The sequence below is a fragment of the Macrotis lagotis genome, chromosome 4, assembly GCF_037893015.1.
Source record: "Macrotis lagotis isolate mMagLag1 chromosome 4, bilby.v1.9.chrom.fasta, whole genome shotgun sequence".
Classification (NCBI taxonomy): domain Eukaryota; kingdom Metazoa; phylum Chordata; class Mammalia; order Peramelemorphia; family Peramelidae; genus Macrotis; species Macrotis lagotis.
The window spans coordinates 175,327,640-175,340,523 of NC_133661.1; the positions used below are offsets into that span (position 1 = coordinate 175,327,640).

Consider the following 12,884-nt stretch of genomic DNA (forward strand, 5'->3'; position numbering starts at 1 on the left):
CTTACAAAAACAAACAAAAAAAAAAATACAAATTGCCCAGATAAACAGTAAGGGAGATAAAATATTAAAATAATCCTGTTTCTGAAAAAAGAAATTGAAGAAACCATCTATAAATTACCTAAGAAAAAATCTCCAGATCCAGATAGAATTACAAGTGAATTCTACCAAATATCTAAGGAATAATTCATTCCTAGTCTACATAAACTATTTTAAAAAATAAGAAGAGTTCTGCCAAATTCTTTTTATGACACCAATATTGTACTGATGCCTAAAACAGGAAAAACCAAAACAAAGAAAATCATAGACAAATCTCCTTAATGAACACTGATGCAAAAATCTAAAATAAAATTGTACTAAAGCAAGTTATTACTAAGCTAATACAGCAATATCAGATAGGATTTATACCAGGTAAGCAGGGATGGTTCAATATTAGGAAAACACTCAACATAATTGAACATATGAATAGAAAAACCAGCAGAAATCATATGGTTATCTCAATAGATGCTAAAAAATGTCTGATAAAATACAACATCCATTCCTATTAAAAAAAAAAAAACTAGAAAGCTTAGGAATAAATGGAGTTTTCCTTAAAATAATAAGCAGGATCTATCTAAAACCATCAACAAATATATAAATTAGGAGCATTTCCAATAAGATCAGGGGTGATACAAGGATGTCCATTATCACCATTACCATTCAACATAGCATTAGAAATGTTAGCTTTAGCAATAAGGGAAGAAAAAAAGAAATTAAAGGGATCAGAATTGGCAATGAGAAAGCAAAGCTTTCACTCTTTGCAGATGATATGATGACAGAGAACCCGGGAAAATCATCTAAAAAAACTATTTGAAACAAGAAATTCAGTAAAGTAGCAGGATATAAAACAAACCTACATAAATCATCAACATTTTTATATATGAACACTAAAGCCCAAAAGCAAGAGATAGAGAATTTCCACTTAAAGTAACTATAGACACCATTAAATATTTAGGAATCTACCTCCCAAGGCAAACCCAGAAACTGTATGTACACAATTATAAAGCACCTCTCACCCAAAGTCAGATCTAAACAATTGGAAAAAAATGTCAATTGCTCATGATTAGGTTGAACTAATATAATAAAAAATGACAAGTCTACCCAAATTAAATTACTTATTCAGTGCCATAGCAATCAAACTACCAAATAATTATTTTACCAAGTTAGAAAAAAAATAGTAACAAAATTCATCTACAGCAACAAATGGTCAGGAAAAGTAAGAGAACTAATAAACAATTTAAGGAAGGTGGTCTAGCTCTACCAGATCTAAAACTATATTATAAAGTGGCAATCATCAAAACTGCCTACTACTGGTTAAGAAACAGAGTAATGGGCCAGTGGATTAGGACAGATTCAAAAGAAACAGTATTAAATAATTTCAATAATCTACTGTTTGACAAATCCAAAGACATCAGCCTCTGGGATAAGAACTCACTATTTGACAAAAATTGTTGAAAAAACTGGAAAACAGTTTGGCAAAAACTTGGCATAGACCAATAACTCAAACCCTATACCAAAGTGTGACATCAAAGATAAATTAATAAAGAAAAAATCTTTCAGATCTATGGAAAGGAGAGAAATTTAAGACCAAAAAAGAAATAGAGTACATTATAAATTGCTAAATGGATGATTTTGACTATATTAAATAAAAATGTTTTTGTACTAATAAAATCAATGCTGCCAAAATCAAAAGAAAAATAGAAAATTGGGAAACAATTTTCACAGCTAGAGTTCTAATATTTCTAAATATATAGAGAACTGCATCAAATTTATAAGGTTACAATCATTCCCAATTGATAAATGGTCAAAGGATATGAATAGACAGTTTTCAAATGAAGAAATTAAAGCTATATATAACCATATGAAAAAATGCTCCAAATAATTACTGATTAGAGAAATGCAAATTAAAACAACTATGAGATATCACCTCACACCTATCAGACTGGCTAAAATGACAAAGGGAAAATGATTAATATTAGTGAGTTTGTGGGAGGATTGGGACATTAATGAATTGCTGGTGGATTTATGAACTGATCCAGTCATTCTGGAGAGCAGTATGGAACCAAGCCCCAAAAGCAATAAAACTAATCATACTCTTTGACCCAGCAATTCCACTTCTAGGCTTATATCCATCAGAAATCATAAAAAAATTGGGGAAAGTCCCACATATTCCAAAATATTCAGAGCAGCTCTTTTTGTAGTAGCAAAGAACTGGAAATTGAGAGGATTCCATCAATTGAGGAATAGCTGAACAAGTTATGATATATGAACGTTATGGAATACTATTGTTCTATAAGAAAACATAAACGGTTGGACTCTAGAGAAGGATGGAATGAATTACAGAATCTGATGCTGAGCAAAGGGAGCAGAACCAAGAGAACATTGTACATATTCACAATAGCATTGTGAGTTGATCAGCCTTGACAGATACAGCTCCTCTCTGCAGTTCAAAGATCTAGGACACCCTATTAGGCTAGGCTATGGACAATGTTATCCCCCATCTAAAGGAAGAAAAATAAAACAAAATAAAATTTAAAAAACCCTTCAATATCTGAATGAATACTACATTCACTTTTTAAAAGATTTCTCTTATATATTTCTTTCCTATATCATGGTTCCCTTTCTTTATCCCTTAATCCTAATTCTTTATACTGAAAAGGACTAATCTTATAAACATGTTTAACACAAATGTGAAATAAATATTCACTTGACTGTTCACTGCTAAGGAGAAGGGGTTGGGAAGGGAGGGTGGAAAGAAAATATGTAACTTGAAAATATGCATATGAAAAATTTCCATAATATGAATCTGGAAAAATAAAAAATCAATTTAAAAAAAAAGAACACCTGCCTTTGATGACCTCCACTAAGTATTCCCCCTAGTGCTTGTCCTTTCTTGTCCTCCAACTCTGTTCTGCAAAACTATTGATACATGTGGCCTTTGTGAATGGAATGTGTCTTGGTCATGTCCTCCTAGTTACTGCTTACCCTACCTTCCCCCTCACATTCTCTCTTTCTGGTCACTAATGATACTATTCATTTTCTTAGCCTAAGCTCCTGCTGGTTGTGCCTCTAATTTTGATTGTGTACCCCCCACCATGGTGACAAACTGGGATTCCAAGACCACAGTAAAGGGGAATCTTCCTAGCAAAATCCCTGTGAACCTATGAACAAACATTCCTCAGAACTAGCAAAGGGAGTCACATTTCATGGTTTATATACAACTCCTAACTGTAATATCCTCTACCCACCCCCATGTCAGTATGTTCAATACCCTTTCTGTTTTTGGACCTCTTCTTCCATGGGTACAGATGTTGGAAACCTCATCTCTTCTCTCTGCATTTATCTCTTCCTTCTTACACCAAGAAAGCCCCAATCTATCAAAAGCCAAGCCTCTGAGACCACTTGCATCTCTATGCTCACAGTCACCCTGTCCAAAGGTTCTCTACACAAAATTATTGCAAAATGATTGCCTCATAACAAAATCCCAGCTCCTGTTCACATCCTGCTTCCCCTAGATCAAGTTGCAGTCTCCTTCCCATCCTTAGGTCACACTGACCTTCCTGCATGTCCTACATGACCCCTCCTCAGCAGGAAGCAATCACCAAAGACTGGACCAGAGATGATTCCCAAAAAGCAACCCTCCATCCTTCACAAGACTCCCCAACCTTTTTGCAGCTAGAACCCCCCTTTACAATGTATTGTTAGAAACAATAATTAGAAACCCTCCAAGCATGATAAGTGGTGAATAATATTGTCCCCTCACTATCCGGAAAGGATAGTCTAATCCATCTCCCGCAATTGCTCTCCTCCTTATGAATAGTTACCTTTGCATGTTTTACCTTTCATTACAGAAGAACCCACCTTTGACTCCATGAAAGGTGAAGAGTTAAATTGAGATCTTCTCTATCAGCTGTTTGGATGAAGGAAAAGGAACTCCCCCTAACACAATGAACGGAGGTATGACTGATTAAGACATATTCCAGGGCAGGGAGTGTTGGGGAACATTCCTAGTAAACATGTTCTCAGGTCTATACCTGGGGACTTGGCCAGTGCCTAGGTGTTTACCTCAAAACACCTCAAGATCTGAGGGTGTTTGGGCCAAAATTTGGGGATTATTGAGATCATTTGAGAGTCCATTGATCACTGTGTTCAGTCTTGTAAACCCTTGGATCTGTGCCACTTTTGTGGGTGAACACTATAAAGAGCTTACTTGGGAAATTGGGCTTTGGAAGTCAATCCCTTTGGAGAGGACACTCTGTAGAAGGGACTTTCTTAATCAAGACCCTGGAGGCTATGTCATGACATCTAAGCACGTCCCCAGCCAGTTGTCCAGGGTTTGTTGGAACCTCCCCAATTGGGTAACTATGCTTTTTCTTTTATCTCTCATTTTTCCTTTCTCCTTTATCTAAACTAATGTTTTACACACACACACACACACACACACACACACACACACACACACACACACACATATATACATGATCTGGGTTATAAGTATATTGATCACTAAATTTTCATTTAAAGAATTAAGACAGTAAGCAGGTTATTGTGGGCCAGAGTCTGTGTGGTACATAATCCTCTGTTATACCCCAACATCCCCTTTGTAAAAAATTCAAATGTAAGACCCTGAGTTTCAAAACCTGTGAACTTTTGCCTGAATGCCTGTAAGACCCTGAGTGTCGAAACCTATGAACTTTTGCCTAAATTCTGCTCCTAAGTCTCTGGTCAGCTTGCTGAGTTTCCGCCTGATCAGCTCCTGGAGATTCTGCAGGGTCAGCTCTCGGACCATGCAACAGGGGGGCTTCTCCGAGGACCTGCATCCAATAAGAACACACCGCACCATCTCAAGACAATCAGCAGGCAGATGCTTGGAAATCCCCCACTGAACCATATATAAGGTCTCTCCTCACTTTATTTGGGGTTCCAGGATCCTAGCCCTGTCCTAGGATGGAACCCTAGCTCGAGCTAGTTTAATAAACCCTTGCTATTGCATCTCCATCATGTCGAGTGCCTCTGTTCTGTAATTGGAGACTTTTCTTGGACCTTAACACAAACAAAAAGGCTGGAATGTTGGATCCAGGCCTGGGTTTTCTCTTGCCCAAGTGAGTCTGCTTAAGTATTGCTTCCTGAGAAAACGAATCTTAACCTCCAAAGAAACTCCAAAAGCCCCCTGCTTTTCTATAGCACTCATCCTATTAAAAGGCAGGTTCTCCCAACAACACAGGGAGGAAACTGTTTGGACCCAGCCTATTGTTCTTTCCTTCACTAAATAGCTTTGCTATCCCCTCCATTCACATTGCTGTCCTTAAACCTCAGGCTTTCTGACCTTTCAAGAAGTCCTATAAAATTTATCATGCTTTGTTGTTTTATATCAGTCTCTTAGGAGAGTATAATCATCACTCTAAGACTAAGTTACCACTTCAGTTTCAGGTTGTGCTTTTGAGAATTCTAGGTTTAGCATTTCTTTTGTGTAGAGAAAATAAACAACTATCCTCTCTATTAGGTCTACATAGTATTTAATGGGCAGCTAGATGGTCCAGAGGATAGAGGATGGCCTTGGATTCAGAAGGACAGGAGTTTGAATCTGGCCTCAGACACTTGCCACTTTTTAGCTGCATGACCTTGGACAAGTCACTTAACCTTGCTTGCCTCACATCCAGGGCAGTCTCCAGTGGTCCTGTTTCATATCTGGCTACTGGACCCAAATGGCTCTGGAGGAGAAAGTGAGGCTGGTGACTTAGCTCAGGACCCCTTCTCTAAAATTCAATTCATGTGCATGTCATGGCATCATCTCCCTGATGTCATTACACAGATATAAGTACCTATCCAGATGCCTTTTTTGGGGGTGGTGTCCAATCTTTTAACTCTTTTGGAGTAGTAGCATAACAAAAAACGCTCCAAGGGTCACATGCAGAATTCAATACTCATTCATGAATATAATTCAATTCACACCACCAAAAAGCACAATAGCAAATACTAGATGGGGAGCAGGAGGGGGAGTCTAGAATGGGCCACAATTTAGCCCAAGGGCTACAGGTTGGACCAGCCACCAGTAATCAAATTACCTAATCCTTTACAATTTTCCCTCAGGAGAAAAAAAGAGAGCTAGAGAAAAAAAACTAGACTGTCTTCCCTTTAGAGGTGAGTCTACTTCAGAAGTGAAACAAACCCATCTGGTTCCTCCTAAGAGGATCCCATTAGTGGAGAAGGAAAAGATGAGTGCTTCCAACCTGCCATCACCCTAACCTCAAAATCGGATATCATTGTTTACAAATTATATACAGATAATAACTCTTCTACTATTTACCTCACAAGTTTGTCTTAAAAGTAGAAAGCAAAGGGGTGGCTAGGTGGCACAGTGGATAGAGGACCGGCCATGGAGTCAGGAGTACCTGAGTTCAAATCTGACCTCAGACACTTAATAATTACCTAGCTGTGTGGCCTTGGGCAAACCACTTAACCCCACTGCCTAGCAAAACTAGCAAAAAAAAAAAAAGTAGAAAGCATTATATAAATGTGAGCTTTCATGGATGCTCATGTTTTTAAATCTAATTAAAGGGATTTTAGAAATTGGAAGGCCAAGGATTTAAATGTTAGAAATAGGCAGTCTGCTTAACACAAATGAACAGTTTTGTCATTCTAACAGGTAGCACATTAAGTGTAAATTCTGTCAAATTACTACCTGTGGGACTTTGAACAAGACACTCAATGGGTAACAAAGGAGTAGGGAGGCTCAATTAATTTCAATTAACTTCAGCAAAGTTGAAGATTATAAAATAAATCCATATAAATCATCAGTATTTCTATATATATACTACCAACAAAGTCCAGCAGCAAGAGATAGGAAAATACCATTTAAAATAATTATAGGCAATAACAATATTTAGGAGTTTTCTTGTCAAGATAAACCCAGGAATAAAACCAAAGTAGGGGAAATATTGAACAGAGAAATGTTTTACAGTTATTAATGTGTACCCTCTGTACTGACCATGAAATAGTACTGTCCTGACCTCTCCCCAACCCCATCCGAGCTATGAGATGAGGTCAATTATCTTTTAGTGAAGACCCTTGTCCCTCCCCATCCCCCACCCTCTCCATCCTCCCCACTCCAGCAAAAGACAAGCAAGTAGGGGATAAATTGTAGAGAAGAATAAAGGGACAAATTGTCATAGCCCAACAGAGAAGGGAGCTGAGCTTTTAAAATGGACTTAGGGAGCTGTAGGTGGAGGCAGGTAGCTCAGAGAGCAGAAAAGAGGTAAAGAGAGTTATGTAGATAGGAGTGGTAGGTCAAAGGCTAAATCTTTTCAGGTTAAGGCAGGGATCCAAGATTTTGCTGATTGGGGGGTTTTGTGTCTGGGGGTAGGGATTTACTGAGTCCTGCCAGGGAGGGGGTAAAGTATTTTACTAAAAGTTCATTGACCCCATCTCATAGCTTGAACAGTGAGAAGGGGAGGAGAGGCATAAGGAAGATGTTAATAACTGTAAAACATTTTTTCTGTCCAATATTTCCCCTACTTCATTATGAACACAAGCACAAATAAAGTCAGATATAAACAACTGGAAAAATATTAACTGCTCATGGGTAGGCAGAACCAGTAAAATAATGACAATCTTACCTAAATTAATTTACTTATTTAGTGCCAGATGAATCAAAGTACAAAAAAAAAACCTATTTTATAGAGCTAGAAAAATAATAACAAAATTCTAGAAGAATAAAATATTAAGGATATAAAGAGAATCGTTTTTTTTAAAAAGTGAAGGAAAGTGGCCTAGCAGGATCAGATTTCAAATTGCATCTCAAAACAATAATCAAGGGGCAGCTAGGTGGTGCAGTGGAGTTCAAATCTGGACTCAGACACTTAATAATTACCTAGCTGTGTGGCCTTGGGCAAGCCACTTAACTCCACTGCCTAGTAGAAAAGAAAAAAAATTAAAAAAGAAAGGAAAAGAAAAGAGTGGTGGATCAATGAAATAGAATATGTACATAAAACAAAGTATTAAATTTCCAAAATAACCTAATCTTTAATAAACCCAGAGAGTCAAGTTTTTTTTAAATAAGAACTCAGTATTTGAAAAAAGAAAAAACTGATGAGAAAACTAGAAAGCAGGCAAAATCTAGTTAAGTTCCAACATTTTACAATATATATATATATATATATATCAAGATATGGTCAAAATGGATAAATGATATGGAATCTGAATGCAGAGCCAAACATACTATGTTCATTTTTTTAAATTTCTTTTGGGTTTTTTTTCTTTCTCATGTTTTTTTCCCCCAAGTTCTAATTCTTTTTTCACAACATAAAAGAGGACTTGACTAATATGGAAATATGTTAAACACAATTGTACATGTACAACTTATACCAGATTGTTCATTGCCAAGGGAAGGTGGTAGAAAAATGTAGAGCTCATAAGCTGCAAATGGAAGAATCTTGAAAACTACTTTTTGCCATGCAATTGGAAAAAATAAAATAAAAAATAAAGCAAAAAAGCAATAATGCTGCTGTAAAAAAAATAAATAAATAAATTTAGCCAATGTTTATCAAAAAAACCTGTATATGATTAGATATAAAGGGTGATACATAAAAAAATTATGGGAGCATGAAATAATTTGCCTGTCAGAACTATGGATAAGGGAGGAACGTATGACTAAAGGAGAGACAGATTAGAAGGAAAACAGAGAACTGGGGGAGGAAGAGGAAAAGGGTGAGGGTGAGGGAGGGGGGAAAGCAAATTTCAGTAAATTTATAGCAAACTTCTCTAACAGAAAGAACTGAATCAAATTTATAAGAAAACAGGTCATTCCACTATTGATAAAATGGTCAAAGGAAAAAATCACTACTGATTAGAGAAATGCAAATTAAAGCCACATTGTGGTGCCATCCTAAACCTATCAACTTGCTAATATGACAGAAAAGGAAAATAATAAATGTTATTTGGGAAAAATTGGAAAACAATTCAGAATCATATCCAAAAGCCTCTGAATCTAGGCATACCTTTTAACACAGCATTATTGACTCCTAGGTCTGTTTATCAAAGGATTTTTTTTTTAAAAAAGGAAAAGGAGGGTGGCTAGGTGGTAGACAGAGCACCGGCCCTGGAGTCAGAAGTACCTGAGTTCAAAATTACCTAGCTGTGTGACCTTGGGCAAGCCACTTAACCCCAATTGCCTTGCAAAAATCTAAAAAAAAAAAAAAGGAAAAGGAACTATATGTACAAAAAATCTATATAGAAACTCTTTTTGTGGTGACAAAGCATTGGAAATTGAGGTGCATCATCAATTGGGGAATGGCTAAACAAGTTATAGTATATGATTGTGTTGGAAGACTTCTATGCTATAGGGATGCTTTTAGAAAAATCTGTTGTTCAGGCATGTCAGGTCCTCCTGACTCCAGGGCAGGTGCTCTATCCACTGTGCCACCTAGTTACCCCTGGAAAAATATGAAAGAACTTACATGAGATGATGCAAGGTGAAGTGAGCAGACTAGGAGAACAACTGTGAATAATTCAGCTATTCTCAGCAATATAACAAAACAAGCTAATTCCAAAGGATTTATGAAAAATTTATGAAAAATTTATGAAAAATCCACTTCCAGAGAGAAAAAACTGATAGTGTAATTGGGAAATATTTAATGAAATAAAAATAATTTTTTAAAAATAAAAGATAAAAAGAGGCAATTTTAAGAAGAAATGAAATGTATTAATAATAAATTTAAAATGCTCTAAATCAATATTGATTAGAGAAATTCAAAATAAAATTATCAGATACTATCACATATCTATCAGATTGCTTAATATGACAGAAAAGAAAAATATAAATGCTGGAGAGAATGTGGAAAAATTGGACAATTATTGGTGGAGTTGTGAACTAGTCAAACCATTCTGGAGAATAATTTGAAATTATGCCCAAAGAGTTATAAAACTTTACATACACTTTGAACTGGCAATACCATCTATTAGGTCTGAATCTCAGAGATTTTTTTTTATTTTGGTTCTTGCAAGGCAATGGAATTAAATGACTTGTCCAAGGTCATACAGCTAACTATGTATTAAGTATCTGAGGTTGGATCTGAACTCAGGTCCACTTGACTCCAGGGCCAATGCAAAAGTAATTTTAAAAAAAGGAAAAGCATCTATAATATTTGTAGCATTCTTTTTGTGGTGACAAAGAATTAGAAATTGAGCCATCAATTGGGAATGGGCTAAATAAGTTGTAGTATGTGATTGTATTGTAATACTATTGTACTATAAGAAATGATGAGCAAAAAGATTTTAGAAAAACCTAGGAAATATGCAAAGTGAAGTTAGCAAAATCAGAACTTTGTATACAATATTATGAATACTATAAAGATGACAAACTGTAAAAGACTTAGTTATTCTGATCAAGACAATGACCAGAGACAATTTCAAAGGTCCATGATAAAAAATGCTATCCATCTCTAGAAAGAAAACTGATGAATTCTGAATGCATATTGAAGCATAATTTTTTAACTCTTTATTTTTATTGTTTTATTTTTGTGTGCTTTCTTCTACAACATGGCTGATATGGAAAAAATATTTTGAATGAATTCATATATAATCAATATCAAATTGCTTTCTCAAGAAGGAAGAAGGGGGAGAGAATTTGTAACTCAAAAATTTTTTAAATAATTATAATAGAAGCACCTAGGTGGTGCAGTGGATAGAGCATTAGCCCTGAAGTCAGGAGGACCTGAGTCCAAATCAGGTCCCAGACACTTAGTAATTACCTAGCTGTGTGACCTTGAGCAAGTCACTTGATCTCATTGCCTTGCAAAAGCCAAATAAATAAATAAAATAAAATAAAATATTATAAAATTTTACATGGGATTGACAAATATTTAATAAAATTAAAATAATTTTAAAAAGCAAGTGGAAAAGTTAATGTGGTGGGTTAAAACTGGAGAAAAACTGACCAACTACTTAAAGATTTCTTTTCATGAGTTCCCAAAATTAAAAAGTTAGTAGATAAATCAATTAGGTCAATAATGATTCATTCAATAAACATTATTACTACTACAGTCAATGAATTTCATCAAATAAAAAAAGCCTTGTTATCAATTGCTAAATACTTATTATGCATCTATTACATAACAGGCATTGTGCTAAGTGCTGGGGATACTGGGGCACCTTAGGTAGCTCAGTAGATAGAACTGGAGGCAGGAGGTCCGGAGTTGAAAAATAGCCTCAGACACTTACTGTGTGACCCTTGGGCAAATCATTTAACCCCATTGCCTTGCAAAAAACAATAACAAAAGTACTGATAAAAAGAGATAAAAGACAGTCCCAGACCTTAGGGAGTTTACAATCTAATGCTGGAGACTACATGTAAACAAATATATACAAAGCAAATTATATAAATAGAAATGATTAACAGAAGGAAAGCACTACAATTAAGAAGAGACAGGTAAAGATTTCCAGTAGAAGATAGGATTTTAGTTGGAATTTAAAGAAAGTCAGGGAGGTCAGTTGTCAGAGTGGAAAAGGGGAGAGTGTTCCAGTCATGAAGAACAGCTAGGAAAAATGCCCATAGCCAAGAGATGGTGCATTTTGTTCAAGGAACAGCAAGGAAAGTTCACTAGATATAACTGTATCAGGGTAGATAAAAGTAAGTAAGGCATAAGAAGGCAAGAAAGGTATGAAGATTATGAAGGCTTTAAGAAGCCAAATAGAGCATTTTATTTTTATTTCTGTAAGCAGTAATGATCAGTGAGGTTTACTGAATGGGGGTGACACGATAAGACTTACGAAAATCACTGTAGTGGCTGAATAGAGAATAGATTTAGAATAGAAGAGGCTTCAGACAAGCTAACCCAACAGCTGACTACTGCAATTATCCAGGTTGGAAGTGATGAGGGCCTGAACCAGTGTGGTAGCAATGTCAGAGGAGAGAAAAAGGTATATGTGATGTTGTTGCAAGGTTAATAAGGCAGATCAAATTTAAAAGAATGTCACCGTATTCAACTCCTCATGACCCTCTATGTTGTTTTCCTGGCAAAAACTATATAATTCTATCCAAATTATCTTAAGAGTGCAATTTAAGGGGAAATTCTAAATCATATCAACTTCATAAAAAAAAATTTCTGATAGGTTATTCTGTTATAAACAAGCAGAAAAAGAAATAATGAACAGACAAACCAAGCTTCAAATATGGATTTAAAAAATGAGCCCCTGAGGGAAACCAAGTATTTCTTACAACCATAGGTTACTGTTTCATCAACCCCCATCCCCCAAAGAAAAAGTAAAGAGCAAAATATCAACAAACAAATTTAGAATTTGCCAGTTTTGTATCTTAGAGCAAAAAAATTAAGAGAAGAATTTCCAAGTACCTATTAAATTGACTCTTCCCGGTGCCCGAACATAAAACTCAGGGATAGATCCAAACTTAGAAATGAACATCTTCTTCATCTTTAGCAGTCTGAAAGGTGAAATAAAATTTCTCAGAATATTTTTCAACATAATATCCTTAGGATAAAAACAAATTTATTTCACCTCCTAAATATCTTTGTGGTACTGTGTGGAACAATGGAAAGAATACTATTCTTGGAACCAGGAAACCAAAATTCAAATCTAGGATCTGACACTTATTAGCTGTGTAATTATAGGAAATATCACTTTGATCTCTGTGGACCTCAGTTTTCTTGTTTGTAAATTAGGAAGAATGATATATATGAATTACCTACTTCAGAAGTTTTTTTGGTGAAAATGTTTTGCTAATATTAAAGCACTCAAAAAATGTTATTAGTGATTCTTCTCTTGAAAAAGGAAGGCAATCTCTTCCTACTATAAATCAATCTTATTTCCCAGGCACAAGAAAGCAAATGTGAACT

At 35.5% G+C, this 12,884-nt stretch overlaps 1 protein-coding gene across 1 annotated transcript in view; it reads right to left on the reverse strand.

Moving 5' to 3' along the window:
* The window catches only part of GALK2 (galactokinase 2), a 178,030-nt gene that overhangs the window by 157,590 nt on the left and 7,556 nt on the right, over positions 1-12,884 (reverse strand). Inside the window, exon 2 of the mRNA XM_074234713.1 lies at positions 12,384-12,472. Coding sequence (XP_074090814.1) covers positions 12,384-12,472 — 89 coding nt within the window. The remainder of the gene's footprint in view (positions 1-12,383; positions 12,473-12,884) is intronic.